The following is a 16,069-nucleotide window of genomic DNA, read 5'->3' on the forward strand; positions in this document are numbered from 1 at the left end:
AGCAGCATGGTGTCAGCAACCAAGGGTTAGGTGCTGTTGTAAATTAAGTAGGAGTAAGTGAGGGAGAAGCACATGAGGGAAGAGGGCCTTGCTTGTGAGGGGAGGGGGCAGACAAACAGTGGTGTCACAGTTGGGCTGGATTGTGAGGAAGGAACATGGAGTAGTGGGTTAGGATGAGAGCTGGAAAGCTTTGAGGAAGAAAGGGGTCTTGAGAGCCCATTTCAAGGTTAGAAGCCAAGAAGCAAAGTTAACATGGAATTTTGAGTTAAGGCCAGGGGGACGAGGAAAGGCAGCTACTCGAGGAAGTTGGAAAAGGCAACTGATATGAGCATTGAATGCAAATAATGAAGTGGAGAGTTTAGAAGGTAAGAGTTGGTGGGAGTGACCAGATGACAGAAGTACCCCAACACCAACGCTGTGGCAACCTCCAGGCCAGGGAGTGTGAAAGAATGTGAGGCTCACAAAGGAGATAGCTGCAGGAGAAGTGGTGTCAGATGGGTAAGTCCAGGATTTGGTGATGGTTAGGAGATTGAAGGAGTTGAATATGAAGCCGTAATGGACAGGGACCAGTAGATTATAGACAGGACTGGCATTCCAGAGGAGACAGGAGAGAGGGACAGAGTTGGGAGGAGAGGGAAGGAGGTAGTTAGGGTTGCTGAAGCGTGGGGTTGAGATTGATTTAGAGCAGGGGGATAAGGAGAGTGTGGGTACGTGGTGGGCTTCTGAGTGAGGAAGGGTGACAGCAGGTGGTGGGCAAAGTGGAGGTTTAGTATGGTGTGGGTTGAGAAGAAGAGCTGTAACTTGGAGAAAAGGTAGGGTGCAGGACTTATGAGTTATGGGAGATGTTAATTATCGGGGTCCGTTCAGCCCCTGTATGTGTAGTTCTCACACCTGGTGGCCAATCAAAGTTGGCATGGAGCTGATTTAATAAGTCTGGTGGGCAATATTGTAGGCAGGGTGTTCGTCCGTAATGAGGGCTAATGTTCTGTCCCAATAAAATGTCCAACTGTTGGCAGGATGTTGGGATATACTATTTAACTGTCATTAATGGGTTTGATGTTGTTTTTCCTCCTCTGTGTACTCCTCATGTGCATCCCTGGGAATAATTAGTGCAGTATCAGGGTGGATTCAGACACTATTGTGCGAATATTGGATAAGTTAGATGCTACTCACCAAATAACTCCTGCTGGTCCTCCGGTTCCCGCTGTTCTGCACCCCCGTCGGTATATGCATGCATAGAAGAGGGGTGGCAATGGTTAAAATTTAGGTTATAGTACCTAATGTGCGCACATGAGTGCTGATCACCGTATTATATTTTCTAAATAGTTAAACAATTCAGCTTTAAGACGTATATGTTAATCATAAGGAAGACAGATAATGTAAAAAAGTAGAAAATAATAACAATAACACTACTGATAGATGCAGATTATTAATAACTAGTGAAGGGACCAGGTCACCTCAGTCTGCCCCAGCTCTGCTCCACATCTGCGCTGACCAGCCCCACCCTCGCTCTTACCAGCCCCATCCCCTCCATGTTGGAGATGGGACAGACCATACACAATTATTATATAGATTTTTATTCCTAACAATTTTATCTCTAATTTACACCAGTTATGTGATAAAGAACAGTGTGTTAAAGGAGATTACTTGATCAGTCATTCTTTTTAATACAGGATATCTATACCAAATGTATTATTTGAATTATTTACAGAGCATATGTGAGGGCTGCATTATTCTGACATAAAGTACAGCTACTTTCTTTCCTTTCTGCTCTCAGGTAAAGATGACGGAGGTGGAACCTGTACTGGATTTTGCTTCTTCTGCAAGGACTGGACGTAGAAATGCTTTGCCTGATATATTAGGCTCACCAGCAGGAGTAACACCCTCTGACCTTCCTCTCAAACTAGCTGAAATGTCTCTAAATACAGGCAAGATACTATCATATGTGCACAACACTTACAGAAGTCATTACTTACAAAGGTTGTTGTCATTATGTCTTCCTTTGCATTGGAGAATCGGGCTACTGTGATCTATACAGCCACAGGACACTACATCTATACACTATGGGCCTGAGTGAGAGAAGAATGCTAATGGCACTGCAGCTGCGTCTTTGTGTATGCAGCTACTGTCACAATATATGTGAATGTCGCAGCTGCCAGGAGATGCACTGAGACACACACCTGCAGATTGTCAAATCCAAGCACCTGCGTTAAACAATGCAGCATCTGCGTACACAGATGCAGCATCGGTCGCAGATCATTCCAGTTTCACAGTCCTGATTAAGTCAAAGGTAACACATAATGGTCGCAGGAACTGAGATGCTGGAGCCATGTTTCCTGCATACGTGATTGCAGATGCAGGCAGCGATACGCCCGGAAACGGTCTCGACAGGCCTGCGTTCTTTGCCACCACTCCCCATTACCTCAAGTGCAGGTTTTTAGAAGTGGAGATGTTGCCCATAGTAGCCAATCAGATTCTAGCTATTATCTTCTAGAAGGTGCTAAATTGATGTTAAGTAGAATCTCATTGGTTGCTATGGGCAACATCTCCACTTCTAAAAACCAGCACTTTAGTAAATATACCCCTAACTGTATTCAACTTTGCTTTATCATTGAATATGATCAAAATATAATTATATTAATTAGACACTATTCACCTGTATTAGGATATTAGGGTTACAGTCATGAAATACTAGTGGAAAGAAAAACAAGACAGCTGACACAAAAGATGTAATTGGAAAATGATCCCTCTTACTGTATATTTTCTTCCCAGTGAGGAGACTAGGGCACAATGTTACCAGTTTCTGTGGTGCTAAATGGGTGTTTGGCAAAACAGCCAAAATTGTCTTGTTTTGAGTGCTGCCATTTCCCTATATTAACTATATAACTTATGTTTGAAATTCTTTGCAACGATCCAGTGTATCTCTTAGTGAGTTTGTGAGAAAAGATTATTTGTATACTACCATACTTGTTGGCCCACCAAGTATGGACGTGGTCTTGTAGGAATGTTGAGATTTCAGTAATGCCTTGTGTAAAGATTCATGGGTCTCCTGGTTAGTTTCATGGATTTATGAAATGTCAGGCAGAAATAATCCAGTCCAAGAAATAGGGTAATCCCATGGCTGAGGAAACGTCATTTGCAAAAAATTGTGTTTGACTGATAGACTGGTTTACAATATTATCTACAAGTTTTTCTATAGTTAGTAGCTGAGCCCATTTGCCTTGTTGTAAATTTATATAGGTTTAGATCCTGTTCCAGTTTTATTATTTATTTGATCTTTTGTTCTTTGGATTGTGGGTAGATGTCACTTTATTAGTAGCATGTCATAAAAAGCCTTCCAGAATCATGCAGTGCATTGGACTCAATCAAATACAATGTCCTCTTAGCACCCTGTAAGCGCAGCTGAGGAATAACTGGCTTTTCTTAGTAAACCAAGTACCCATGAGAACAGAGGTGTCATTGTAGAGAGAAGCAACTTAAAATGAAGTTAATAGAAATCGGTCTGCAAGGCCCTGACATAGAGGTAAGGGTTATAGAGGCAAGGCCCTGACATAGAGGTAAGGGTTATAGAGGCAAGGCCCTGACATAGAGGTAAGGGTTATAGAGGCAAGGCCCTGACATAGAGGTAAGGGTTATAGAGGCAAGCCCTGACATAGAGGTAAGGGTTATAGAGGCAAGGCCCTGACATAGAGGTAAGGGTTATAGAGGCAAGGCCCTGACATAGAGGTAAGGGTTAGAGAGGCAAGGCCCTGACATAGAGGTAAGGGTTATAGAGGCAAGGCCCTGACATAGAGGTAAGGGTTATAGAGGCAAGGCCCTGACATAGAGGTAAGGGTTATAGAGGCAAGGCCCTGACATAGAGGTAAGGGTTATAGAGGCAAGGCCCTGACATAGAGGTAAGGGTTATAGAGGCAAGGCCCTGACATAGAGGTAAGGGTTATAGAGGCAAGGCTCTGACATAGAGGTAAGGGTTATAGAGGCAAGGCCCTGACATAGAGGTAAGGGTTATAGAGGCAAGGCCCTGACATAGAGGTAAGGGTTATAGAGGCAAGGCCCTGACATAGAGGTAAGGGTTATAGAGGCAAGGCCCTGACATAGAGGTAAGGGTTATAGAATCCTGAGGATGAGTATGAGGGACACACACACACCTTTTATCAGATTGTTGGCCACTAGATCCAAATCTGCACAAATGTAACTGGACCAAGAAAGCTGCAGCAAATTACAATTGAGTCTATGGCTTGCTGAGTAGTGGCTGCACTGCTGCATCTCTGCAGACTCACCCTGGACACTGATGGTGTGAGAAATCCTGCATCTGCAACAGTGGAGCAGCTGCATGATTCCTAAAACAGGGCGTATGAGGTCTGAATAGCAGGGCAAGTTACGGGCTACCCTGGCATAGGACCTCACATAAACTTATTCTCACTTTTATTGTGTAATATTGTTAAATGAGTGACTTTCTCACACCCTCATAACATTACATAATATGGACATTTGCACTGTGCATAATTAGAATATTACAGCCTATACATAAATACCACAATACCTCAACATGAGCTGATTGCTGGCTATGATAATAATGCAATGCTCTTAAGCTGGTCACACACATGGCGATCTGCACATGATCAGCCGATGTGTACGATTTCCCTTGAAACTCTCCCTGGCAGCTCTGCACACAATTTGGTGTCCAATCTTCATACGATCTTTCCTGCAGTCAAACTTTCACAGTGCATCATGTCCTAGATTGTCAGATCTGCCCTACTGCACGGCAGATCTTATGATGCGATGTGCGACCAGCGGGGACGCGCATTGCATAGTGATCGTGAGTGGGGACTCACGATTTACTCAGGATTTGGCCATATTTTACACGATCTGTCGTTCCAATGTGTCAGAATCGTCCAGATTGGGTAAAATATCACTATGTGTGTGGCCAGCTTTACATCCAATATACTGTAGATACAAGGCATTAGACCTACCCAACATGACATGATCACTGGACACAATCATAAGTATATTACATGACATACAGACATACAGAACTGCACTTATCCATCATACTATGACTAGTGAATATGATCATAATACAAATAGACTCCATTTGATTATACAGTATCTACCCTACATTACGTGTTTTGATTGTTAACAGTGTCATCTGATAATTGTATTACACTAGTATAGAGGTTCTCAAACTATTTCGTTCTGGGTCCCCCTCTGACAATAAATCTTTTTACAGGACTACAGCACAGCAGAACAGTGTCATCACTTCATCATCATCATCATCATCATCATCATCATCATCATCATCATCATCATCATCATCATCATCATCAAAAGTAGCTCATTATCAACATTAATATATGGCCTATATTAATGTTTATTAGTATCTCAAGTTTATTTTGATGATATGATTTTTCTCACAGAATAACTGGACAAGTGCCAATTATAGACCCCTTCATATGCCCGTTGAATGCCATCAGACATCCTCACATTTCCTAACATGCCATCATACATCACCCTTACAAGCCATCAGACATCCCTGTGTACCACTTATATACCATCAGACATCTCCCACATGTCCCTTAAATGCCATAAGACTCCACATGTTCCTGCCATGCCATCAGATGCTCCCACATGCCCATTATATTATTATTATTATCCTTTATTTATATGGTGCCACAAAGGTTCCGCAGCGCTTACAAAGTACATAAACAAATGAGCACACAAGAAAAACAGTTATTAACAGTACAAACAATGCAGGACAAATACAGGATTTATAAAAATTGCTGCATAACAGTGCTGCACGCAGGGTGTCAGCAATTTTATTAAAACATACATGCACACTCACATTCATCTCTGCATGCATCTGTGTCTCATAGTACAGCCCCCTATTTAAATTTATCAGAAGATGGTGGTCAGGTGTTTTGGCAAGCAAACGATATATCGTTACCGATCTAACAATTTGGAAATATGATACATCGCAACTTTTGCAAGTCTAATGTGTACCCAGCTTTACTATCATAATTTTTTAAGTTAGTAAAAAGAAGTAAAACTTACACATGGGTATATTATTATGTTGGTCTATGCCAGTGGTTCCCAAACTTTTTTGAATCACGGCGCTCTAGTGCATCGGCATTGTTTTCACTACACCCCTAAGCCAAAAGTTTATTATTGAGAAATTCAGAAAAAAATTTAGTGAAGTAGTACAGTGAAGTAAATTGTGCTTAACTGTCATCCTTAGGTTTGGTTATATAGTGGTGGACAGGTTTGTACTTCTGTTTGTGCACATATTTACATTACATTGACCATAAAGAATTTGATTTGGTGCTGGACCACCAACCTGAGGCACCCCTGCAAGTGTCCCGAGGCACCCCAGGGTGCCGCGGCGCACAGTTTGGGGACCACTGGTCTATACACAATATCGCTCTTTACATTTTTTTTGTTATATAAACCTTAGCCAGTAGATGGCGAAATTGTACTTAAATACGAACATTTATTTTGAAAGGATCTGCTGGCACAGAATGTTAAAAAAGGTTTATTTCTCATGTTGTTAATATCTCATTTTGATAACTTCTGCCATTATTATTATACTTTATTTATATGGCGCCACAAGGGTTCCGCAGAGCCTTACAAAGTACATAAACAAATGCACACACAAAAGACAAGTACATGAGCACACAAGAAAAACAGTTATTAACAGTACAACCAACACAGGAGAAATACATGATTTATACATTGCTGCATAACACTTAAATAAGCAGCATGGTGTCAGCAACCAAGGGTTAGGTGCTGTTGTAAATTAAGTAGGAGTAAGTGAGGGAGAAGCACATGAGGGAAGAGGGCCCTGCTTGTGAGAGCTTACATTCTAAAGGGGAGGGGCAAACAAACAGGGGTGACACAAATGGGCTGGATTTTGAGGAAGGAACATGGAGTAGTGGGTTAGTGCTGGAAAGCTTTGAGGAAGAAAGTGGTCTTGAGAGCCCATTTGAAGATTAGGAGCCAGGGAACAAAGTTTTCAAGAAATTTTGAGCTAAGGCCAGGGGGACAAAAAAAGGTAGCTACTCAAAGAAGTTGGAAGAAGTGAATGTCATGAGCATTGAATGGAGAGAATTAAATGGAGAGTTTAGAATGTCAGAGTTGGTGGGAGTGACCAGATGATAGAGGAACCCCAACACTGTGGCAACCTCCAGGCAAGGGAGTGTGAAAGACTGTGAGGCCCCCAAAGGAGATAGCTGCAGGAGAAGTGGTGTCAGATGGGTAAATCCAGGATTTTTTGAAGGCTAGGAGATTCAAGGAGTTGGAGGTGAAGCTGTCATGGACAGGGACCAGTTGATTATAGACAGAACTGGGTTTCCAGAGGACAAAGGAGAGAGGGACAGAGTTAGGAGTAGATAGAAGAGGGAGATTGTAAGGGTTACTTAAGTGTGGGGTTAAAATTGATTTAGAGCAGGGGGATAAGGATAGTGTGCTTATGTGGTGGGCTTCAAAATGAGGAAGGGTGACAGCAGGTGGTGAGCAAGGTGGCGGTTTAGTGTGGTGTGGGTGGAGAAGAGAGGTAACTTGGAGAAAAGGGAGTGTTCAGGGCTTAGTGGTGGAATAGCAGGACCATGGTGGAATAGGAGTAAATAATAATGGTGTTGTGGGAAATATGGTGGAGAGTACTAGATGGGATGAAGGGAGACAGGAGAGGAAGGAGGTGGAGGAGACTATGGAGGGAGGAAATCAATGGGAACTGGTGGTAAAGGAGAACGTTATATAGCTGCTGAGTGAGGGGCGGAGCAGAAGAAAAGAGAGACATAGGGCTCTATTTATTAACATTATTTTGACTAAAATAAAGTGAAAAAGGGTGTTTTCACACCCTTTTCACATTATTTTAGTATGACCTATAGTTATTACAGGGCAATTGGAGTAGAATTCGTAAAATTCTACTCCAACCAAGTATCACTTATTTTTAGTAAGCAGATCGCATTTCCCATAATTGTAATGGGAAATGTGATCCGACCAGAGTTACTAAAAATAAATTGGAAAAAAATACCGGGGAAAGCCCTGTGATAATAACGCCACCTGGAGGTGGCGTTATCCAGGGTCTCCCCCCGTTACCAAACTCCTGCTCTGCTCTAAAAAGCAGAGCAGAGCCCGGAGGCGGTCCCAGTGATCAGCTGTGTGGTCTAAACAGACCGCAAGCTGATACACTGTAAAAAAAAAAAAATAGTAAAATAAAAAATTCACTTACCTGACTCCAGGGACCGGTGGTCGGAGCTCCGGTGATGTTCTCCCTCCGGTCAGCTGGTCTCCCATGCTGCACTGCAGCCCGGTCATCAGGTGATCGGGTCCCAGTGCAGTATGGGATATCAGCTGACCGGAGGTATGGAAGACATCACCGGAGCACTGATGACTGCAGGAAAGTGCTATTAAGGGAGGGGGGGTCGCAGGGGGGGGGGTTGTGGGGGGTTTTCTGCAATAGCAGGGGGTGGGGCTTAGTGTAGGGGCAGGGTTTAGCACCGGGGGGTAGCAACGGCGGCTGGTCGGTGCATACGCGGGGCACTAGTCACTGTATTGTTTTTGCAAAAATATCATGACTAGAGTGCGGAGGGGATTCGCAGGGACAGAGCTTTCTCGCAAGCTCTGCCCCTGCAAGGGATTTGTAGTAAATCCCTGTGATATTTCCTGAATTCGCAATGCGAATTTAGTCGATAATATCACACTACAATCTGCATTACAAATGCAGATTGTAGTAAATAGACCCCATAGTGTAGATGAGTGAATAGTGGGGGGAGCAGCAGTAATAGTGCTGAGAGTGAGATACAGGAACAGTACAGTTAAAATGTCTAAAACTCAGATAAAAGAAAGAACAGTGCTGGTAGATGTAAAGGCACAACTACAGTAGTTTCTAATAAACAAAATGAGTTTGGAGTTGTTAAAGTTGCAGTACTTTAAATTTAGGATAAATAATTCTTAAAGATGGTTAGGTGTTAAACAATGGTAGATACTACAGTGGTATAGAGATAAATTGACAGTGGTACAGGAATGATTTAAACATACATACAAAAACTGTGCAGATTTAAACATCCATACAAAAACTGTGCAGTGCAGCAAACTAACTGGTAGTTGCTTGCAATGCTGAAGCAGGGTGTTGGATAAAGGTGTGTCCAGGTTATAATGAAAGCTGGTGGCTGAGTTGCAGGGTATCCAGAAGCTCATTTTAAATTGTTTCAAAGTTGTAAAGAGTTCTTTTTTAACTATCTTCCTGTATAACTCCTGGCTAACTCTTTAAATTATGCTGTGCATGTAATACCATACTTGCCTACCCTCCCGACGTAGTCGGGAGCCTCTCGAAAATCGGGTGCCGCTCCGGACCTCCCGGGAAGGCAGGCAATCCTCCCGGCTGCCGCCCTCCCCTCCTATCCCCCCCCCACAATAACCCTTGCAACCCCCGCAGTAAAGGGGGCCGGTGACGCGAATCGCGTAATTTTGGCCCCGCCCCCTGCTTTACAATGCCAATATTACCGGCATTGTGTAGCGGGGGCGGGGCCGAACTGACACGATCGCGTGGCTCCACCCCACCCCGCCCCTAAGTGTGTGTCACCAGCCCGGCCACTCCCCCTTGTCACGGACACGCCCCCCGTCCTGCCGATCTGGCTGCTTCCTCCCGGAAGGAGCAGCCAGAGAGTAGGCAGGTATGTGTAATACCCCTTAGAAAAAAAAACACTGAAATAAAACCTATGCAGCCTTGTAATAGGCCTGCAGCCTGTACCCTACTAAATATATAGTGCAGATACCCCACAGATCTTCAGATCCCACCACATGCCACTAATCAGTAATCCCCCCATATAACCCTTATACTGTATGCCATCAAATCACTCCACATGCCTCTTATATGCCATTAGACCTCTCTACATGCCCCTAACCAGATTTGGAGCATGGATCCATGGCATCAAGCGGAAGCACAGTCCATGCGCCTCCACCCCAAGTACTGAAGTATGTCTGTGTAGGAGTATAGACATGTGGGGGCAAACTTTAGTGAAAATGGAAAAAAGGCAGAAGTGTCAAACAGGGGCATTAAGGACCCAATGGGGATGCATGGTATGTCACCATACCTCTCTACATGTCCTTTAAATGCCATAAGACACTACTACATGCCCCTATATGCCATCAGACCCCTCTATTTGCTCATTATATAACACAAGACCCCCTTTCCTTCCCCAACACATATTACCAGATCTTGACACATATGCCTTAGATGCTCATTAGAACACTCTCTTCCACTGACTGTTGCCACTGGAGCACTGAAAGGGAGGTGGAAGTTGGAACACAGCACACTTTCCTTTTTTCTACAGCCCTTATTAGATGTGCACTGACTGCTTCCAGCTATAAGCCAGATTTAGTAATACAGTAACATTAGTGATGTAATGGTCATGCAACCCCATCATGAGGTGGTTGCAGCATACACTTTGAGAACCGCTGCACTAGTAACAATAACCCAACTTGACCTAGGCACTGGACATAAATCATAATACAATTCTGTTACATTACATACAGAATTAGTAAACCCAAAGTAACCTGATCACTGCTAATGAGGATGATGTCATTGAATTTAATTCTATGCAGAAATAGAAATCTACCCCTTTCCAACAAGACATCACCACTGGACACTATGATAATACAATTAAATTACAGTAGATAAAGACTTTACACCTTCCCAATATGACCTAACATCTGCATACAGGGCCATAGAGAGCGTTGGTTGGCCTGGGTACTGCCCCTTACAAAAAAGTATGAAAAATATGATTTGTGGTCCTTGGATCTGCCAGTGGGATCACTACTCCCTCTCCCCCCCCCCCCCCTTCATTCCCAGCACATCAGGTGCAGGCAGAGGAGACTGCTGCTGAGCATTCCTGGATCCACTGCAGCACAGCACAGCACACAGCAACATGTGCTGGGCTGGGGAGGGAGGCTGCTGCTGCTGTTGACAAATAAGAGGGGGTGGCGGACCCGGTCCCCACCAGGTCCCTCCAACAATCCCGGGAAATTAGTACCTGCTCCCCCTCCTCTCTCAGCTATATGATCATAACAGGTCCAGGTCCCTCCAAAAATCCCGGGTAATTAGTAGCTGCTCCCCCTCCTCTCTCAGCTATATGATCATAACAGGTCCAGGTCCCTCCAACAATCCCGGGTAATTAGTACCTGCTCCCCCTCCCCTCTTGGCTATATGATCATAACAGGTCCAGGTCCCTCCAACAATCCCGGGTAATTGGTACCTGCTCCTCCTCCCCTCTTGGCTATATGATCATAACAGAATTCTCTTCAATAAAATAATAATTTTAATACAGAATTATCAAATTTAATATATTGTTTACCTGATAAAACAGATTCTGAGATCTGTGTGTGCCAACCAAAACAAGGACTTTGGGAAATAAAACCTTGATTTGATGAGTTTGACAAATTGTTGTTAGAAGGCGTATAACAAAGATTTGTTGTTTTCTGTTTCATGTAAAACTTTTTTCTTGTATAGAATGTTTTTTTTCCAGATTGTCATGAGACAGTCTCAGAATAACATAACCTGTTAACTCTGGTGACTCTTAAAACAGGCAACACACCAGGGAATCTTCAAAACTTGGGACTATCCCTGGAAATCATTGCCAGTTGGCAACTCTCTTCTATTGCTGGCAGGGAATACCAAATACTTTTTTTTTATTAACTTTAATTAATAACAAGACGGCTTGTACATTGTTATCAAAGTGTAATTCTATTTAAAATTATATTTTAAACTAACATCCACCTTTACTAGCAGAATTGTCTTTGTGTTTCCATTAATTTTTTGTAGAACTCACCCATATCAGTAGAATAACAGCTCTTGCCCAGATATGGACAAAAGTGAAAAAGGGATGTTCAGATAACGCTAAGTTATTAGTTTCTAACCAGGGCCGGATTAAGAGGGGGGCGACAGGGGCGGTCGTCCCTGCACCGCGGTCCGCTGTCTGCACCCGCCGCTAGTGTCCCCGCCGCTAGTGTAGTGTAGACCGCAGTGAGTCAGACAGACTCTCATTGGCTGCTTCATCAACTGAGGGAGCCGGCTGGAGCTCACTCGTGAGCTTTCGGCCCCTCCCCCGCAGCGGGTGATGATGGGACAGACATCATGACGCTGACGTCTCTCCCATAGTGCAAGAGAAGAGCCGGGACTCGAGTGGAGAGCGTCAGAAGCGGGTATTCAGGTAAGTTGTGGGGTTTTATTTGTGTTTGTATAAGGGGCACTAGCACTGCATAGGGGGGAGCCGCTACAGGGGTCACTATAGGGAGGCCGCTTCATGGGGCGCTGTATAGGGTGGGGCGCTACTATTAGCAATGCATAGAAAGGACTACTACTGGGGCCAATGCATAGGGACGACAACTACTGGGAGCATTGTATAGGGGAGGACTACTACTGGGGGCAATGCATAGGGGGGCTACTACTGGGGGTACAATAAATGCATAGAAGGGACTAATACTGGGGGCAAAGCATAGGGAGGACAACTACTAGGGGCACTGCATAGGAGGGACCACTACTGGGAGCACTTTATAAGGGGCATTACTGGGGGCACTGTATACGGGGGACCACTACTGGGGACACTGTATAGGGGGGACCACTACTGGGGGCATTATATAAGGGGCATTGCATGGGGGGACCACTACTGGGGGCACTGCATAAGGGGCATAAGTACAGGGACACTGCATAGGGGGGACTACTACAAGGGACACTGCATAGGGGGGGATCATTACTGAGGGCACTGCATAAGGGGCACTGCTACTGGGGACATTGCATAAGGGGCACTGCTACAGTGGGCATTGCAAGAGGGGCATTACTACTGGGGGCATTAAGGTGAATAGAAAGAAAAAAATGTTTTCCTAGGATGACAAGAAACGTTGGTATATAGGTGCACCCACAAGTTTGTTGCCCAGGGCCCCCACAGACTTTAATCCGGCCCTGTTTCTAACACAGATATTGACTGGACCAAGCTCGGAATCTATTTAATCAGTGCCTGTATCACACACTGGTACAACTCTGTTTCAATTTGACCTGCTTCCAGGTGTTTACATCAACATAAGAACTGCTTAGCTTGGGGGATTATTTCCCCCTAACTAGGCATGCCAGAAAAATGGTTTGCCTCCTGACCTTTCTGCCCAACCTTATACGTAAACCTCTAGCACCGAGGGGTTTATGCATCAAGCAGTGTAAAGCATGGAGTGGTTGCCCATAGCAACCAATCAGGTCCTACCTTTTATTCTACAGACTGTACTAGATAAATGCTACACTATGTAGACAAAAGTAAATGGACATCCCCACGCAAGCGAAATGCATACCATGCATACCTTTGCACTCGAGTTTCAAATGGCCACTAATGTGGCGGTTTCAACAAGAACACTTTATAGGGAGGCCCATGCACTTGTAGTTCTACGGAAACAACAAATGTTTTTTTCAGGGCCACAATGCCAACTGTCATGTTTTGAGGGCGACGCTGGACTGGTATACAGAAAATTCTGTAACCCGGATGGACTGGCCAGCTCAGAGTCCAGATATTAACCCTATTGAGAACCTCTGGGACGAATTGTAACGTCAGGTGGATTCTAGGCTGACTCCACCTTCTTCAGTGTCACAGTTGGTCACTGTACTTAAGGCGGAATGGCAAAACATACTGCCTGTTGTTGTCCAGGAACTTGTGGACAGTTTGCCAAGAAGGTTTTCTGCAGTAATCACTGCACGTGGTGGACCTACAAAGTACTGATGTCAATAAAATCTTGTTGATCTATTAGCTGTCATTGTCCAATCACTTTTGTCTACATAGTGTATTGCAAAGCTGGTTGGTTGCTATGTGCACAGTTGGTTAGGCACAGTTGGTTAGAAGCACAAACAAGCTTTATTACACACACTGATTGTTCTACAAAACAAATGCCAGGTTGTTCACACACTACTGCCTAATCTACAACCCTACTTGATGGAGCTATAGCCACTAATAATTACCTACTGTAGCCTATAGCAGGAGTAGGCAACATTTTTCACAGCCCCACATCAATTAATTGCCCCCAATGCACCCATAAATAGAAAGTCTCATTCACCCCACTTTAAGTGAACAGACACCACCATTACTTCATTATTAAGTTAAATTACCCCCACCATCAAATAAATTAATATACCTCCCTGTCCTTCCTGCAACAGTTGCATATGTGCCCTCCCTCCACACTTACCATCTTACCTTGGGCTCTCTGCATTGGAGAGGTAACTCTTCTGTCTGTCTCTCTTGCTCATGCGTGTCATCCCACAGATATCAGCTAGATGGAGAAGAGAGGGGGGGTTGCACTTAGATTAGGTATGGTCATCGGTGGGTTAACCAATCATGGAGTGCGGGCAGGGCTTTGCGGGTAATGTTGGGGGGCAGAGCACATGAGAAGAAAAAAAATAACATTGAGTTGCTCTGTGCCATCGATAACATTGGATATGCGCTTTTGATGGCAAAACTGTCGACCACTGGTGATTAACCATTGATGATTGTTAACCATCGATGGTTGATGGCCATCCCTATTTAGATAGTGTAGAATTTAAGTGAGGAACGAACCCAGAGATCTGTTCCTCCATTCGCCAGCAGAATCGGACTGAAACATTCAGCAACATATTGTAAGTAGGCTACACACAGGGGAGGCCCCACCAGGTGCCTGATAAACATACTTGCATGCCATCCTGTGACACATATGCCAAGGTTTGAAAACCCCTTATCTATCATCCCTCTCTGGCAGCCTACATGCACATGCTGGGTGTATTGGCAAGGACTCTTCATATATTGTCTGAAACTATTTTTTATAGCCACAATATTCAAGAGTATGGAATGACAGTGAACAGGGCAAAATTGCGGGAGATCATACACCGGTCCCATGGTGTTCTGGACTGATCTAAAACCAGCGGTGAAAGCAACTCCTCAAGGTGCCACAGGTCAGCTCAGGCCCTAATGGCTTTCAAGTGACAGTAGCTCTTTTTGGAGATATGTTCAGACCTCTAACTAAGCATAGGATATACCCCTGGTGACATTTATGAACATTATAAAAGTGAACCTGGAAATATGTACAAAACCTGTGCAATATATTATACTACATTCCTAAATTTTCAAAAAGGGATGCCAAGCAGGCTTAATTGTCAAAATGCCCTGCACATTGCTCTCACCACATAACTCTCTATCTCTATGAGTGAGTTGTTAGGCATACCAAGAATCTGCTGCATGCAAAGCCAACGTCAGATTACACTCATGCTTTTGTATCTGGTGTTTCTTTTTACAAAAGCTCCAATATTCAAACATCCTTAAATCTATTTATCATTTCTCTTTTATCCTAGATCGGGGTCCAGACCTGCAGTCCCCTTCCAATGAATTACCTCAACAGCCATCTCATAGCCCTGAACTGAAAGGCACGTCCTAAAAGCCTGAATATTTCTACCACAATGGCCATTTTTTTCCCCGCCTAAAAGCTGGACAGGAACACAGACGTAAAGGAAGATTTGGACAAGGGAACCGTCCATTTAATGCTACAGCAAACCAGCTAGAGAACGAGGAAGTATTTCTTATGGGAGAGAGGGAAGAGGAGAAGAAATGAAGACTCTTCTTCAGTCACCTGCAGAAATCTGTGAGTGAAGCTAATTTGGCTTTTACACAGAAATATCGATGGCAGGATCTCAGCAAACAGTTTGCAGACGAAGCAAGTTGGACTTTCCTATACTTTAGGAATTATTTAGCGATGTATATCCACACTCGAGTGTGTGTGTGTGTATATATATATATATATATATATATATATGTGTGTGTGTATATATATATATATATATTTATATTTAATGTTTGTATAGTTATACATACAGTACAAATCTTGTGATCTTTTTGGTCATCCTGTATGTTTGCTTATTCTAATCTTTGTGTGTTCTCCAATGAAAACTTATGTAGCAAGAAAGCACTACATGTGTTCATTGAAACAGTCTTTCCTTACTTGAAAGTGTCCTTCTGGATACACTAATAAGGAAGAGGCAAATCCAAAGAGCTGAGGAAAATGGATGAGCAGAGGA

At 43.8% G+C, this 16,069-nt stretch overlaps 1 protein-coding gene across 1 annotated transcript; it reads left to right on the forward strand.

Annotated features, from left to right (window-relative positions):
• Positions 1–1,783: 1,783 nt before the first annotated feature.
• LOC148473175 (cAMP-dependent protein kinase inhibitor beta-like) lies at positions 1,784–15,432 on the forward strand. Its single transcript, XM_088459987.1, has 2 exons — positions 1,784–1,928; positions 15,350–15,432. Exons 1-2 carry the CDS (start codon positions 1,784–1,786, stop codon positions 15,430–15,432), a joined length of 228 nt encoding a protein of 75 aa, XP_088316113.1.
• The last annotated feature ends 637 nt before the right edge of the window (positions 15,433–16,069 follow it).

The sequence above is a fragment of the Taudactylus pleione genome, unplaced genomic scaffold (assembly GCF_031769625.1).
Source record: "Taudactylus pleione unplaced genomic scaffold, aTauple2 ptg000959l, whole genome shotgun sequence".
NCBI classification, from domain to species: domain Eukaryota; kingdom Metazoa; phylum Chordata; class Amphibia; order Anura; family Myobatrachidae; genus Taudactylus; species Taudactylus pleione.

Bases quoted from the DNA above. Each gene is read 5' to 3' on its own strand.
- LOC148473175 (XM_088459987.1), top strand. From the start codon at position 1,784: ATGACGGAGGTGGAACCTGTACTGGATTTTGCTTCTTCTGCAAGGACT. The intron at 1,929-15,349 runs GCAAGATACTAT...CTTTTATCCTAG, and splicing joins TGAAATGTCTCTAAATACAG to ATCGGGGTCCAGACCTGCAG.